General features: G+C 43.0%; 1 protein-coding gene across 1 annotated transcript in view; it reads left to right on the plus strand.

Moving 5' to 3' along the window:
• Positions 1-8276: 8276 nt before the first annotated feature.
• LOC137351445 (pneumococcal serine-rich repeat protein-like) overlaps positions 8277-15280 on the plus strand; it is a 74574-nt gene continuing 67570 nt past the window's right edge. The window contains exons 1-10 of the mRNA XM_068015891.1: positions 8277-8470; positions 10193-10383; positions 11322-11477; positions 12561-12719; positions 12772-12822; positions 12975-13193; positions 13508-13651; positions 14124-14282; positions 14533-14685; positions 14995-15159. Of these exons, the coding sequence (XP_067871992.1) occupies positions 8277-8470; positions 10193-10383; positions 11322-11477; positions 12561-12719; positions 12772-12822; positions 12975-13193; positions 13508-13651; positions 14124-14282; positions 14533-14685; positions 14995-15159 (1591 nt within the window). The remainder of the gene's footprint in view (positions 8471-10192; positions 10384-11321; positions 11478-12560; positions 12720-12771; positions 12823-12974; positions 13194-13507; positions 13652-14123; positions 14283-14532; positions 14686-14994; positions 15160-15280) is intronic.

Below are 15280 nucleotides of genomic sequence, written 5' to 3' on the forward strand. Positions count from 1 at the left end.
GTTTAAGCAAAGAAGTGTCAGTTAGAATGGTCCATTCAATGTCAAATCAATTGCACATAGAGAAATAAAGAGAAGGGATTCAGACAGTAAGAAAAATTAAATTTTGAAAAATCAACATTAATGCCTGAAAAAATGAGACTCCAGACTTCTAACAGTTTATTTTCAGTGCCAGAGAGATTTAATGGCAGCAATTAACATTTATCACATGGTTAAGGGTAGATATGAAATGACAACTTTCCATTGTGGATTTACTTCATATCTACAGTGCACTGTGGGTGTACCTATCCTACATGGACTGCAGTGGTTCAAGAAGGAAGCTCACCACTACCTTCTAAAGGGCATGGGCAATAAATGCTGGTCTAGCCTCGCTAGCTAGCCCGTGACGCCCACATCCCATGAACGAATAAAAAAAGTCAATGGGCTGGATTTTACCTTATGTGGACAGGAATTCGCCACCGATGTGAAAGTCGATGGCGAACCCAATCCCGCCTAGCCCGGGAATCTGTCCCGCATTTTACAGGTCCCCGAGCTTTAATTGTCCCAAGGCAGGACTTCCAACCACTTGAGGGAGGAGGTCCCGCCTCAGTGAGCTGCCGGCCAATCTGCGGGCTGGCAGCTCTTATTCCCAGCAGTGCCACCGGGACCGGTAGCCACTGCTGGGACTGCAGCCCAGTCGACGCATGGAGCCTGGAGGGAAGGTAAGTTGGGCTTGCCTCACCAAGGGGATCAGTCCTACCCTGGTGAGGCTGGAGTGGTCGTTTGGGGGGAGGGGGGGGCGTCTTGGGTCCTGGGGTTGGGCTGGGAAGCGGGGGTGGCATGCAATCGGGCACCCTGTGTCTGACTGCCATGTACCACCCCCCCCGGGGCGCAGAAAGGCCGGCAACTATCACTGGGCGGCCTTTCACGTCCCCAGCATGCCCGCTTGCTCATTGATCCCTATCAATTTATATCTTCCCATTCATCATCAAGCAAGTTTAAAAGGCAACTTGCCAAGTAGCAAGCAAGAATGAGCAAGATGGGAAAGTGGTCCAAAGTAATAAAATGTATGCAATTCTGCCAAAGAACTGAAAGTTAACAACATAACATTTTCTCATACACCTAAAAAATTTTAGCCTTCCTTTCCTACCACTCCTATGTGGTGCAATCCCTGTGACGTCAGCAGAGGTAGAAATAGGCTACTGAGATCCCTGCTCTGACTGCTGAGATGCTCTGAGTCGCATTCTCTGAGTTTTGGAGCCCATGAGGGCCCCACCAAAGATTGTTCCACCTACAGCTCTATGAGTGACCTGATGGATGCAGTACAATTGATAAGTGTAACTATCAGGAACAAGTCATAAAATTGCATAAAGGCGAAGATGAATGGCAGTGGTACATGGATAAATGTGGCTGAGAGGAAGTGCATAGAAAGAGAAGAAAGGATGCATTTGTAAGATAAGTGTGTATGAGGAGGTGATAGCGTGGGCTTGATAAGGCAGAATGAGAGAGTGGGGTGATGTGTACAATTGGATGGAGGTGAATGTGTAACTGTACTCACCTTTCCCACCCTGGTTAGGTCATTAAAGTGCTTCTGCACTGAATCCAGGAGCGTGTCAAAATGCTCCTGCTGCTGACCTCCTGGGGTACCTCTAGCCACTCATTCTTTGTGGTAACAGTAGGTTTTTTCCTCCCTATGTTTGGAATGGTATCTCTCTCCTACTTCTCACTGACCCCAGCAGTATATCAAGCAGTGCATCATTAACTTGATGTGCAACCCTTGACTGTCCTGAATCCATCATGAAACTTCTCTCTCTCTTTCTGCAGACTCTTAACTTATCCAAATTCCATCTTTGGATTGGTCCTTCAAATTCTGGAGTAGAAATCGTGTCATGTGAGTCCTCATCATGACCTCTGCCATGCAATTGACGCCAATAGTGGAAGTAAAATAATCATGAGGTGGTGCATTAAAATGCCACAGATAGATGCATTGAAATTCCACACCCCTCGCCTCTGAGTTACTATCGGGTCAAGGAAGCAAGGCCTACAAACAGTTACAAGATGCTATGATGTTTGACAATTAAACAACAGATTTTTGCAAAAGAAACCAGATAAAACAATTAATTCTACACGAGATTTCAGGAGAACCACCAATGACATCAGAACAAGGCAGCGTAAAAAAGAGTCTTTGCTTTCTCCCCAACAAAGAAACTGATCAATTCTTTGTCATGAGTTATAGTCGCGAGAAAGAAAATGGTTATATGAAAATTTACTAAATTTTTCTGTTGCAAACTGTTGCATTGCATGACAAATTAATTTCTTTAATGTTAGAAAATAACTACAATGTCTCGCTTGATTTCCTAGTCTTTTGTATTCTGAATAAAAGAGAAAAATATTGCTGCTAACTGGAAATGCAAATGTACGCTACATTAGCACTGTACCCTTAAGTACAATCTTATTGAGGTGCTGGCTTTCAATAATGCACTAATGCCTAATGTTCTAATGCCCTTCCTCTCTGTTCCATTTTAAATATATAAAATACTGCACAGATTCTATGACAACAGACAATATCAATCTATGTTTCTCTTTAAGCTCTGGTTGGTGACTGTATTATTTGTATAGATACATATACCTACGTACAAATGTTCCTTCATAACTGGAGACAGGGACTAAAAGCCAATGGCATTTAGAGAAGAACATAAATCACACTTAAGAGAATGTGGGTGGGGATGCTCATTCTGTGGTCACTGTAAAGATTACATCTTTTACTACGTGTTTAACTTAACTCTCCTTCAGTGAACAAAGCAAGGTGTGGTATTTGGAGATGTCAGACATACCAAAATACTTCATAATTTGAAGATGTGATATATTTGAAATGAGAACGGTTTCAAACACTCCTGAGCTAGTTTTCTTGAGACAGCACAGATTTGTTCCCTGCAATACTCAGACTTCTCCTATTGGAAAAATGGATCGTAAAAAGTTTAAGTCAATGGTGTTATTTTGGCATGTAATTATGTGTAGCCTCTGGCTTTCAGGTAAGAATTCAAAGTAAATGAAAATTAGTTGATCCTGCAATATGAAGAATGATTATATTTTTCAGGTGTGTTATGTGAAAACTTATTTTTAGTGAAAAGGGGGAAAAAGTTGTTAGAATCGTTATGCGAATTCAGCCTTTCTTATTAGGATAATTGCCTTCATTTTCTTAGATTTGATCCCTAGGTTGAAGATATTAAGGTAATTAGTGTAATGAGATAGTCAAGAATATTTTCATATGAAAAATTTGACTTTTTTGTGTGTGCCAGACCAGTTACAGCCTGTTTCATAAAGGGAGGTGCAGATGCATTAAGAAATGGATGCATTTTTAATGTTTATTGCAAAAAAACTTAGCAAGCTCAACTACTTTGACAATTTTGGTGCATATCATAGATTTATGCAAAACATCCCTGTGACACCCCAAATCTGACAGAACAAATGGAAAGCTGAGGGAATGCATTTAAATGCATTGTTTCAACACATCTCCTTTTCTGTTTCATACTTTTAAATATCCATTAAGAAGTTCAACAATCTCATAATTTATTAGAAAATAGTAACCACAATTAGATAATGCTGGAAGTTGGTTTAAATGTATTACATGTCAGGCAAACTTCAGGAACAGAAACAAATAACAAAAAGCTAGAAAAAAATAATCAAAAATAATCTGAGGTATGAATTCAGAAGGTGCAGCCTGAATGTAACTCAATCTAATTTATTCAGAGAATGTGTTCAGTTATCCAGGATATAAACTTTATAAAGTAGTTTAAATCTGAGTCATCAAAAGTATATAACTTGCCTCACAATAAATAAAATTATGAAATCAATAAATATAAAATCTTCTAAAACTAAATCATGCAATATCAGTAATGAAGAAAATATTCTGCAGTATTACGCAGGATGCCATCTGTGTCTAAAGAGCACAAAGAACATCAGAAATGATCAGCATTGTTTTATTTAACATTGATAAAATCAATTGCCATGTTGTAAACTTGCTGGAAAAAAATGGAATCGTTTTATCTTCAGTGATAATGTGCAATTTTCAAAGAATTTTGATTCTTTCAAGTTGAATCTGATGCAGGTATAAAGTATTCCTTGGTGAATATGGAATTCATGCTACATTTCAATGTGGCTAAAGAAAAACATGGACATATGTTGCACATAGCTTGGAATTGATCCACGAGTGGCTTGTCAGACAGAGAATGTAAGACACTTAGTAAATATCTCAAAGGAGGGGAAATTAAGTTAGTATTAGCAAGTTGCTAGATAGGAGTTTAATTTTCTGCAATACTGGTCGACCATAATATTTGCCAGTGATCATTAGGTGTTCTGGTTCTGTAGTGACCAGTCACCAGAGAAAGTTAACTGACGTACGTTATTAAATTTTACATTAGGCTGTAGTTATGTTGCAATTATGACTATTAAAATGATAACTAATTTATTCTAGACGCTATGGGCTGGATTTTACCAGCCCATAGAGGGGTGGTGGGGGGGTGGGGGGGGCGGGTGGGGAAGGGGTGAATTCTGCGTTATGTTGGGTGGGGGGGAAGGGGTGAATTCTGCATTATGTTCGGTGGGGGGGAAGGGGTCAATTCTGCGTTATGTTGGGTAGGGGGAAGGGGTCAACTCTGCGTTATGTTGGGTGGGGGGGAAGGGGTCAACTCTGCATTACGTTGGGTAGTGGGGGAAGGGGTCAATTCTGCGTTATGTTGGATGGGGGGGAAGGAGTCAACTCTGCGTTACGTTGGGTAGGGTGGAAGGGGTCAACTCTGCGTTATGTTGGGCAGGGGGGAAGGGGTCAATTCTGCATTATGTTGGGTAGGGGGGAAGGGGTCAACTCTGTGTTACGTTGGGTAGGGGGGAAGGGGTCAACTCTGCATTATGTTGGGTAGGGGGGAAGGGGTCAACTCTGTGTTACGTTGGGTAGGGGGGAAGGGGTCAATTCTGCGTTATGTTGGATGGGGGGGAAGGAGTCAACTCTGCGTTACGTTGGGTAGGGGTGGAAGGGGTCAATTCTGCATTATGTTGGGTAGGGGGGAAGGGGTCAACTCTGCGTTACGTTGGGTGGGGGGGAAGGGGTCAACTCTGCATTATGTTGGGTAGGGGGGAAGGGGTCAACTCTGTGTTACGTTGGGTAGGGGGGAAGGGGTCAATTCTGCGTTATGTTGGGTAGGGGGGAAGGGGTCAACTCTGCGTTACGTTGGGCAGGGGGGAAGGGGTCAATTCTGCATTATGTTGGGTAGAGGGAAGGGGACAACTCTGTGTTATGTTGGGTGGGGGGGAAGGGGTCAACTCTGCGTTATGTTGGGTGGGGGGAAGGGGTGAATTCTGCATTATGTTGGATGGGGAGAAGGGGTCAACTCTGCATTATGTTGGGTAGGGCGAAGGGGTCAACTCCGTTATGTTGGGTAGGGGCAAGGGGTCAACTCTGCGTTATGTTGGGTAGGGGCAAGGGGTCAACTCTGCGTTATGTTGTGCAGTCTGCAGGGCTGGCAGCCTTTTACAAATGGCACCAGCACCTGCTCCTTCAATGGGTGACGCCGTGAGCAGTGTCACCGAGGCCTCTCCTGCCATGTGATTGGGGGGGTGGGGGGGCAGCCACCTAAATATGCTAAGTGGCTGCCTGCCATAGAATCGCGTTGGCATGGTGGTGTGGGTCCTGCGCGGGGCAGCCGCCATTTTCTGCACTCGCCGCTGCTCTCTGCCTTTACTTGGATCTCACCCATGTACAATAACTATTCGAATGGCCTGCAGACATGAACATAAAACTGGCTATCACTTGGAATTCCACTGTCCAGCTCTTGTTCCATAGCCATGTAGGCTTAAGTACTTCAAGTGCATATCCAAGTACTTTTTAAATGTTATGAGGGTTTCTGCCTCCACCACCCTTTCAGGCAGTGAGTTCCAGATCCCCACGTAGCCTCAGGGTGAAAATATTTCCCCATGAATCCCCTCTAAACCTCCTACCTCTTACCCTAAATCTATGCCCTCTGGTTATGGATCCCTCAACCAAGGGGAATAGGGCCTTCCTATCCACTCTTATCTAGACCCCTCATAGTTTTACACACTTCAATTAGGCCTCCCCTCAGCCTCTTCTGTTCCAAAGAAAACAACCCTTGCCTATCCAATCTTTTCTTACAACTAAAATTCTTAACTCCAGGCAACATCGTCATAAATCTCCTTTCTATCATCTCTAGTACAATCGCATCTTTCCTACAGTGCGGTGACCAGAACTGCACACAGTACTCCGGGTGTAGCATAACTAGTGTTTCATAAAGTTCCCACGTAACCTCCCAGTTCTTATATTCTATGCCTCGGATAACAAAGGCAAGTATCCCTCATACCTTCTTCACCACCTTATCTACCTGTCCAACCACCTTCAAGGATCTGTGGACATATGCTCCAAGGTCCATCGGATCTGTGGACATATACTCCAAAGTCCATCTATTCCTCTGCACCTCTCAGTAACCTATCATTTATTGTGCATTCCCTTGCTTTGTCAGCCTTCTCCAAATACATTACCTCTTGATTGAACTCCATTTGCCCCGTACTGCCCACCTGACTTGTCCCTTAATAGTTTCCTGCAGTCTACAGCTTCTTCTTCATTATCAACCACACAGCCAATTTTTGTATTGTCTTCAAACTTCTTAATCATATCCCCTACCTTGAAGTCTAAATCATTGATATATACACAAAAAGGAAGGGATCTAGTGTCTGAATAAATAACTCTGTAAACTTTGGCTTGCTGCACATGTGACCTCTGATGTCAATGTATGCAAATAAAGGCTTTTGACCATTTTATGCAACACATGGAACATCTAATACTGAGCCCTGTGGAACCCCAATGAAAACTACCTTCCAGTCACAAAAACACCCTATGATTTTCCCACCACTGAGATTAGGCTGACTGGCCTGTAATTATTGGGTCTATCCCCTTCTCCCTTTTTAAACAATGGTACAATGTTAGCTGTCCTCCAGTCTTCTGGCGCCATGCCTGCAATCAGAGAGGACTGGAAAATGATGGATCTTGCACCATTATAGAAACGTGCGCACATAATCTAGGACTGACGTTTCAGAAAAGGCTCAGCTAAAAACTGAGGGCTGGATATGAGCTCCGCCTGACATCAGGTTTCGTGGCAGTGGTGTGGGGGGGTTGGTGGCAGGGTCTGGAGAATCGGGGCGGCAGCAGCCATCACAGAACCCAATGCCGGGATTGCCGGGCCGGATCTTCCTGGGGGGCGAGGAAGCTCCATGGCGGCACCTCTGCACTTGGTGATGGGATTCTAGTTTAAATATTTAAAATACCTCTGCATAAATTTCAATGTCATCCGCCACAATTTTGCCATCCACTCCTGATCTTGACCTCAACATGCAGTATTCATGCGCCTTCACTTTCCCATCCACAAGAAGCTGGCGGCACAGAAGAGGGGAAAGGGTCAGCTCTGAATTCTGTGTATAGGGGGAGGAAGGGGTCAACTCTGCATTCTGTGTTTAAGGATAAGGGGGGAAGGGGCCAACTCTGTATTCTGTGTATAGGGGAGGAAGGGGTCAACTCTGCATTCTGTGTTTAAGGAAAAAGGGGGAACGGGGCCAACTCTGTATTCTGTGTATAGGGGAGGAAGGGGCCAACTCTGTATTCTGTGGAGAGGGGGTGGAAGGGGTCAACTCTGCATTCTGTGTTTAAGGATAAGGCGGGAAGGGGCCAACTCTGTATTCTGTGTAGAGATGGGGGGTGGCGGGGGAAACTCTGCATTTTGTTTGCAGAGCTGGCAACCTTTTCAAAATGGCGCCTGCACCTCCTCCCACATCAGCTGACACCCTTCACGGCATTGACGATGTCACTCCCACCACGTGATTGGGGGGGTGGGGGGGGGAAGCCGCCTTCAATATGTTAAGTGGTCGCCCGCCGCAGAATCGCGGCAGTGCAGCGACACAGGTCCCGTGCGGGTTGGCTGCCATTTTCTGCATCTGTCGCCCAGAGTGGCAGCGGGACAACAAGATCCAGCCCTGAATCTTTGATAATGCTGTCACTGCACTGAAATGTCAGCCTAGATTATGTACACATGTTTCTATAATGGTGCTGGATCCTATGATGGTCTGACTCAGAGTTGATTGTGCTACCAATGGGCCAAGGCTGACTCAGAAAGGTAGGAATATCTGAAAGCTGTAGTAAAACCATAACTATAATCTTGCATTCAAAAAATACGACAACAACTTTGCTGCTTGGTCCAGGTAATGGTACCCTCCCATCTTTCACATAGCAATGCATGGTAATGCACCTAAAAGTACAAGAGAACTTAATGGACATTTGCAGGACAACTCACGTACCATGTGGCCAAGCCAACATATGGCCGTTCTCCAGTAGGATTGTGAGCAATCTGTATGGAAACAAACCTGAGCAGTGTGAAGCTTGCAATAAGGGTCTTCTTGGGCAAGCCCCAGCCTATCCCTATGCTGTACTGACAAAGTACTTGGCATCAGGTGGCAGGTCTATATCTCCAACACAGAAGTCCTTGAAGCGGCCAACATCCCCAGCTTATACACACTACTGAGTCAGCGGCGCTTGAGATGGCTTGGCCATGTGAGCCGCATGGAAGATGGCAGGATCCCCAAAGACACATTGTACAGCGAGCACGCCACTGGTATCAGACCCACCGGCCGTCCATGTCTCCGTTATAAAGACGTCTGCAAACGCGACATGAAATCGTGTGACATTGATCACAAGTCGTGGGAGTCAGTTGCCAGCATTCGCCAGAGCTGGCGGGCAGCCATAAAGACAGGGCTAAATTGTGGCGAGTCGAAGAGACTTAGTAGTTGGCAGGAAAAAAGACAGAGGCGCAAGGGGAGAGCCAACTGTGCAACAGCCCCAACAAACAAATTTCTCTGCAGCACCTGTGGAAGAGCCTGTCACTCCAGAATTGGCCTTTATAGCCACTCCAGGCGCTGCTTCACAAACCACTGACCACCTCCAGGCGCGTATCCATTGTCTCTCGAGATAAGGAGGCCCAAAAGAACTGACAAAGTACAATAAATCCAAATGTAAGTTTTCAATATCCCCAGTCAGATTGTTCAAGAGAAAACCTGTGTGTTGGCTTGGCCACTCTGTCCTCGGGCATCTCTTGTAAATATCCATTAAGTTCTCAGGTATTTTAAGGTGCATTGCCATGCATTGTTGTGTAAGTGGTCAGAGGGTACCATTATTTGGAGCAGGCAGCAAATGAACACCTGGGTCTTGATCCCTGATGTATTTTTTTTATTGGTACCGGGGATGAGACACCATCTATGTGGTGAGACGAAAGAAAATTCTTCTTCTTACAGCAGGCAAGATTGGGGGGGTGGTGGTGGATTTAATAGAGGTGTTCAAAATTATAAGGGACTTTGATAGAGTAGATCGGGAGAAACTGCTTCCCATGGTAGAAGTTGCAATAACCAGATTTAAGGCAATTGGCAAAAAAGCTGGAGGGGAGAGGAGGAGAAATATTTTTACCCAGCGAATTATTATGATCTGAATGCACTGCCTGAAAGGATGGTGGCACCACATTCAATTGTAAGTTCCAAAATAGGAATGGGATATATGCTTGAAAAGGAGTAATTTGTAGAGCTAGGAGGAAAGAGTTGGGAGCAGGGCTAATTAGATAGCTCTTTAAAGAGTCGATACGGACACGACGGCTGAATGCCCTCCTTCTGTGCTGTATGATTCTATCATTCTAGTGGCATGTGGAGATGACTGTGCATTGGGTAGTAGACACTGAATGGAGCTTTCAACAATCAGACCCCAGTTATCTCTAGGGCTACATTTGGTGTCCGTTACACAGGTCATGATATTGGAGTGGCTGAAATATTGAATAGTTACTTTGCTCCAGTTTTTACCAGGGAGACTAACAAGGTGGATACAACTTTGGAAGTGATCAAAAAGGATATTAAGACATCTAAAATAGAAATAGGGGAGAAAATTATTAAATTAATTAAATTAAGAGAAGCTAAAATCCTTGTTTTGGATGGATTGCTTCCCACACACTAAAACAAGCTAGGGAAGAGATAGCAGAGGCATTATGTATGTAAAAATGCAATAGAAAAGGGAATACTGCCAGAGAACTAGTGCACAGCGAATGCTCCTGTAGTTTAAAACTGAGATAGAACATTACTAGGGAACTGAAGATCTGTTAGCATAACATTGGTTGGAGGAAAGATATTGGGAACAGTTTCTCAAAGATGTAATAGAAAAGTTTCTATCAACTGAAAACATAACAGAGTTATACAGATTTCAAAAGGAAATCTTAGGCTTGATCAATGTTAATGAATTCTTTGAAGAAGTAACAAACAGAGTAAACAAGGGTAAAGTAGTGGATGCAATATACACGACCTCTCAAAAGGCCATTGGTAAGGTCCCACATAGTACAGTCCTGACTAAAGTCCAATGCAGTGAGGAGACAGGTAGCAAAATGGATAGCAAACTGGCTATTTGAGAGTCAGGAGTACAATATCAAAATTTGCAGATGACCCCAAACGGGGGAGATATAGTTGAAAAACACTGCGACAAGATACAAGAAGAAGTTAATAAGCTTGCAGAATGGGTGTACAAATGGCAAATTAATTTTATTGCAAGTGTGAGGTATTGCGTTTTGGTAGGAGGAATAAAGAGAGCACCTACTCCTGTGAAAATAAGAGTAAATGTGATAAAGTTGCAAAGAAATCTAGAGGTGCAGATTCACAAATCATTAAAAGTAGCAATGCAGGCTAACAAAGCCATAAAAATTCAAACAAAGCCCTGAGCTATAGAAATCAAAAGCAGAGGAGTTAAGTGAAATGTTTCTAGGGCCTTGATTAGAAATACATTGAGAGTATTGTACAGAGTTCTGCTGTCCGCACAGCAAAAAAGACATGTAAGCAGAAGAGAAAGTACAAAAAGATTTACACGCATGATACCAGAACTAAGAGGGCACAACTATCAGGAAAGATTGAACACACCAGGGCTGTTTTCTCGTGAAAACAGAAGACTGAGTGGTGACCTGGGATCTTTTACATCCACCCGAGCAGGCAGATGGGGCTTTGATTCAATGTCTCATCAGAAAGATGGCACCTCCAACAGTGCTGTGCTCCCTCAAATCTACACTGGAGTGACAGCCTTGAATATTGTGCTCAAGCCCTGGAGTGCACTCGAGTCTGGAACCTCGTGACGCAGAGGCGATGGTGCTACCAAATCAGCAAAGTCTCCTCATCATTTTTTCTCTCATTTTATTTCTATTTAAATATGGATCTCTTAGTATTTTATTCGAAGTTGCCTTTTACCTCACAAATGCCATGAATTATTTTCACAGGAACAGTACAAAGTTCCACTGCAAGTGCACAGACCACCACTCCAGAATTGACCTCGACATCAAGTCCCTCATCAACAAATACAGCAGCACCAATAACCACAACCAGCTCCACTTCAGCATCAACAACTGCAACCACACAACTCACGACAACCAGTGGTGAGCTTCCAAGTAAACATTTATCAGAAGTTTCATTCTGATTCTTATCAACAAAATGAAGGATTAGACACACATCATGAAATAGCAGCAAGAGACCAAACTAGTATTTTGTCAGCTCCAATCATGGACAAGATAACTATGTGCATTTTTTGGTACATTGTGCACTTGGTAGTTTGCTGCTGTTTCTACATGGACACATTTATCCTTCAAAGTAATTTGCATGACAACAAAATGTTTTTGCATTTTAATTTTGATTTCTGTGTATTTTGTTCCAAGTTGCCTGATTGGCTCAGTAGTGATATTAACTGCTTTCACAGAAACAGCAGAAATATCGAATGGAATTACAGAGACCAGCTCTGCAGCACCAACCTCTACATCAACTTCTGCATCAACAATTACAAAAGTGGGCGGCACAGTGGCGCAGTGGTTAGCACCGCAGCCTCACATCTCCAGGGACCCGGGTTCGATTCCAGGTACTGCCTGTGTAGAGTTTGCAAGTTCTCCCTGTGTCTGCGTGGGTTTTCTCCGGGTGCTCCGGTTTCCTCCCACAAGCCAAAAGACTTGCAGGTTGATAGGTAAATTGGCCATTATAAATTGTCACTAGTATAGGTAGGTGGTAGGGAAATATAGGGACAGGTGGGGATGTTTGGTAGGAATATGGGATTAATGTAGGATTAGTATAAATGGGTGGTTGATGTTCGGCACAGACTCGGTGGGCCGAAGGGCCTGTTTCAGTGCTGTATCTCTAATCTAATCTAATCTAATCTAACACCAACAACTACAGGCAGCTCTACTCAACCATCGACAGCTGGAGCAACAACAATTGCAACAACACAACACACTACAACAACTGGTGAGTATCATACGACATTTTTATCTGATTTTCCAATCTACTTTGTTTCAATTTAATGGAGGATTATGTCTGCATACTGGAAGAAAAAGAAAATATTGGAAATTTATTGTTTACAATGATGCTAATACAGGGGAGAAGCATTTGCATCAGCTGGGAGTTTGTCCTCAATGCACAAATCTGTGTTACAGGTATGCAGTTTACCTCAGTAATAATATAAACTATTTCAACAGCAACAGCAGAAACCACAGCATCGAGTACACTCAGCACCACTGCAGCACCACCCTCCACAGAAGCTGCTACATCAACAAGTACATCAGGAGCGACAAGTGCAGAGAGCTCTACTCCAGCATCCACAAGCATCTCAACATCTCCACTCACTACAACAAGTGGTGAGTTTCCGAGTAAACACTACAAAGCTGTTTTATTCTGATTCTTTTCAAGGATTAAAAGATAAAGAAACACATCAGGAAATAGCAACAAGAGATCAGACTGGTACTTTGTCAGCGACAGTATTGGATGGGAGAATCATAGGTTACTTGGTTCTTTGCTGCTTTTCAAACACGACTACACATATCCAACTGAGTAACTAGCATTACACCAAAGTGTCAACTATACATTGCAGTATATCAATTTCTATTCCTCAGTATTTTATTCCAAGTTGCCTGTTGCCTCAGTAACCTTGTTATATGATTTCACAGCAACAGCAGAAACCTCGACTACAATTACAGAGACCAGCTCTGCAACACCAACTTCTATATCAGCTCCTGTGTCAACAATTACAACACCAGCAACTACAAGCAGTTCAACTCTAGCATCGACAGCTGAATCAACGACAATCGCAACGACACAACTCACTACCAGTGGTGAGTATCATACTAAATTTTTAACGAATTTTCTAAACTACTTTGTCTCAATTTAATGGAGGATTATGACTGCATACTGGAAGAAAAAGAAAATATTGGAAATATATTGTTTACAACTATGCTAATACAGGGAAAAATCATTTGCAAATTCCATTTCCTGTGTTTCTGTTGCAACATAGCCATGTTATATTACTGGGTAATTTGCCGTCTATTTAATTAACAAACCATAGCAGTTCATATTTTCATAGACATTAATGAGTATGTTATTCCAAGTTGCTGGTTGGCTTCAATTATGCAATTATCTATTCTCACAGCAACAACAGAAACTTTGACTGCAAGTACACAGAGCACCACTGCAGAGCTGACCTCCTCATCAACTCCTGCATCAACAAGTACAACAGAAGCTACAACTGCAAGCAGCTCTATTTCAACAACAACGCAAATCAGCACAACAAGTGGTAAGTACTATAGGAAACCTTTATCAGCTGTTTCATTCTGATTCCTTTCAATCTTATACAGAGTTATGAAATAAGAACAAATTTGGCAGAATTTTTGGCTAGCCGCAAAATTGCAAGAGGGAATCATGCTCCATGTCAATTGGTGCCTTGCTAAAGTTGTAAGATGATAATATGACTCTAGAATTAGAACATTACAGCGCAGTACAGGCCCTTCAGCCCTCGATGTTGCGCCGACCTGTGAAACCATCTGACCTACACTATTCCATTTCCATCCATATGTCTGTCCAATGGCCACTTAAATGCCCTTAAAGTTGGCGAGTCTACTACTGTTGCAGGCAGGGCGTTCCAAGGTAAATCAGTGTTTTTAATCTAGCTGTTAACAAGACATGGCAAATGTCTATAATGCACAAATCTGAGTCTGTTGTTGCATATTATCTGTTTAGCTCAGTAACAATATAAACTATTTCAACAGCAACATCAGAAACCACGACTGCAGGTACATTAAGCACCACTGCAGCACTGACCAGCCCAACAGCTGCCCCCTCAACAAGTACATCAGGAGCAACAACTACAGGGAGCTCTACTCCAACAATGACAATGGAATCAACGACACAGCTCACGACAACAGGTGGTGAGTATCATAGGAAAGCTTTATCAGCTGTTTCATTCCGTTTCCTTTCAATCTAATGCAGGATTTTGCAAGAAGTCTCATTTCCCTGCCATTTGGTGACCTGCTACTGTTGGAACATAGCCATAGTATTATACTAAGTCATTGCTTTTAATCGAAGGGTTAACGTGAGCTGGCAGTTTTTCCTTAATGAACAAATCTGTGTTACACGGTTGCAGTTTACCTCAGTAACAATATTAAACTATTGCAACAGCAGAAACCTCAGCATCGAGTACACTCAGCACCACTGCAGCACCAACCTCTACAGCAGCTGCTACATCAACAAGTACATCAGGAGCGACAAGTGCAGAGAGCTCTACTCCAGCATCCACAAGCATCTCAACATCCCCACTCACTACAACAAGTGGTGAGTATCCAAGTAAACACTACAAAGCTGTTTCATTCTGATACTTTTCAATGATTGAAGGATTAAGAAACACATCAGGAAATAGCAACAAGAGATCAGACTGTTACTTTGTCAGCTACAGTATTGGATGGGAGAATCATAGGTTACTTGGTTCTTTGCTGCTTTTCCAACATGACTACATATATCCAACAGAGTAACTAGCATTACACCAAAGTGACAACTATACATTGCAGTATATCAATTTCTCTTCCTCTGTATTTTATTCCAAGTTGCCTGTTGCCTCAGTAACCTTGTTATATGATTTCACAGCAACAGAAGAAACCTCGACTACAATTACAGAGACCAGCTCTGCAACACCAACTTCTACATCAGCTCCTGCGTCAACAATTACAACACCAGCAACTACAAGCAGCTCAACTCTAGCATCGACAGCTGAATCAACGACAATCGCAACGACACAACTCACTTCAAGTGGTGAGTATCATACTGAACTTTTAACGAATTTTCTAAACTACTTTGTCTCAATTTAATGGAGGATTATGACTGCATACTGGAAGAAAAAGAAAATATTGGAAATATATTGTTTACAACTATG

Source organism: Heterodontus francisci, chromosome 36 (genome assembly GCF_036365525.1).
Source record: "Heterodontus francisci isolate sHetFra1 chromosome 36, sHetFra1.hap1, whole genome shotgun sequence".
NCBI lineage: Eukaryota > Metazoa > Chordata > Chondrichthyes > Heterodontiformes > Heterodontidae > Heterodontus > Heterodontus francisci.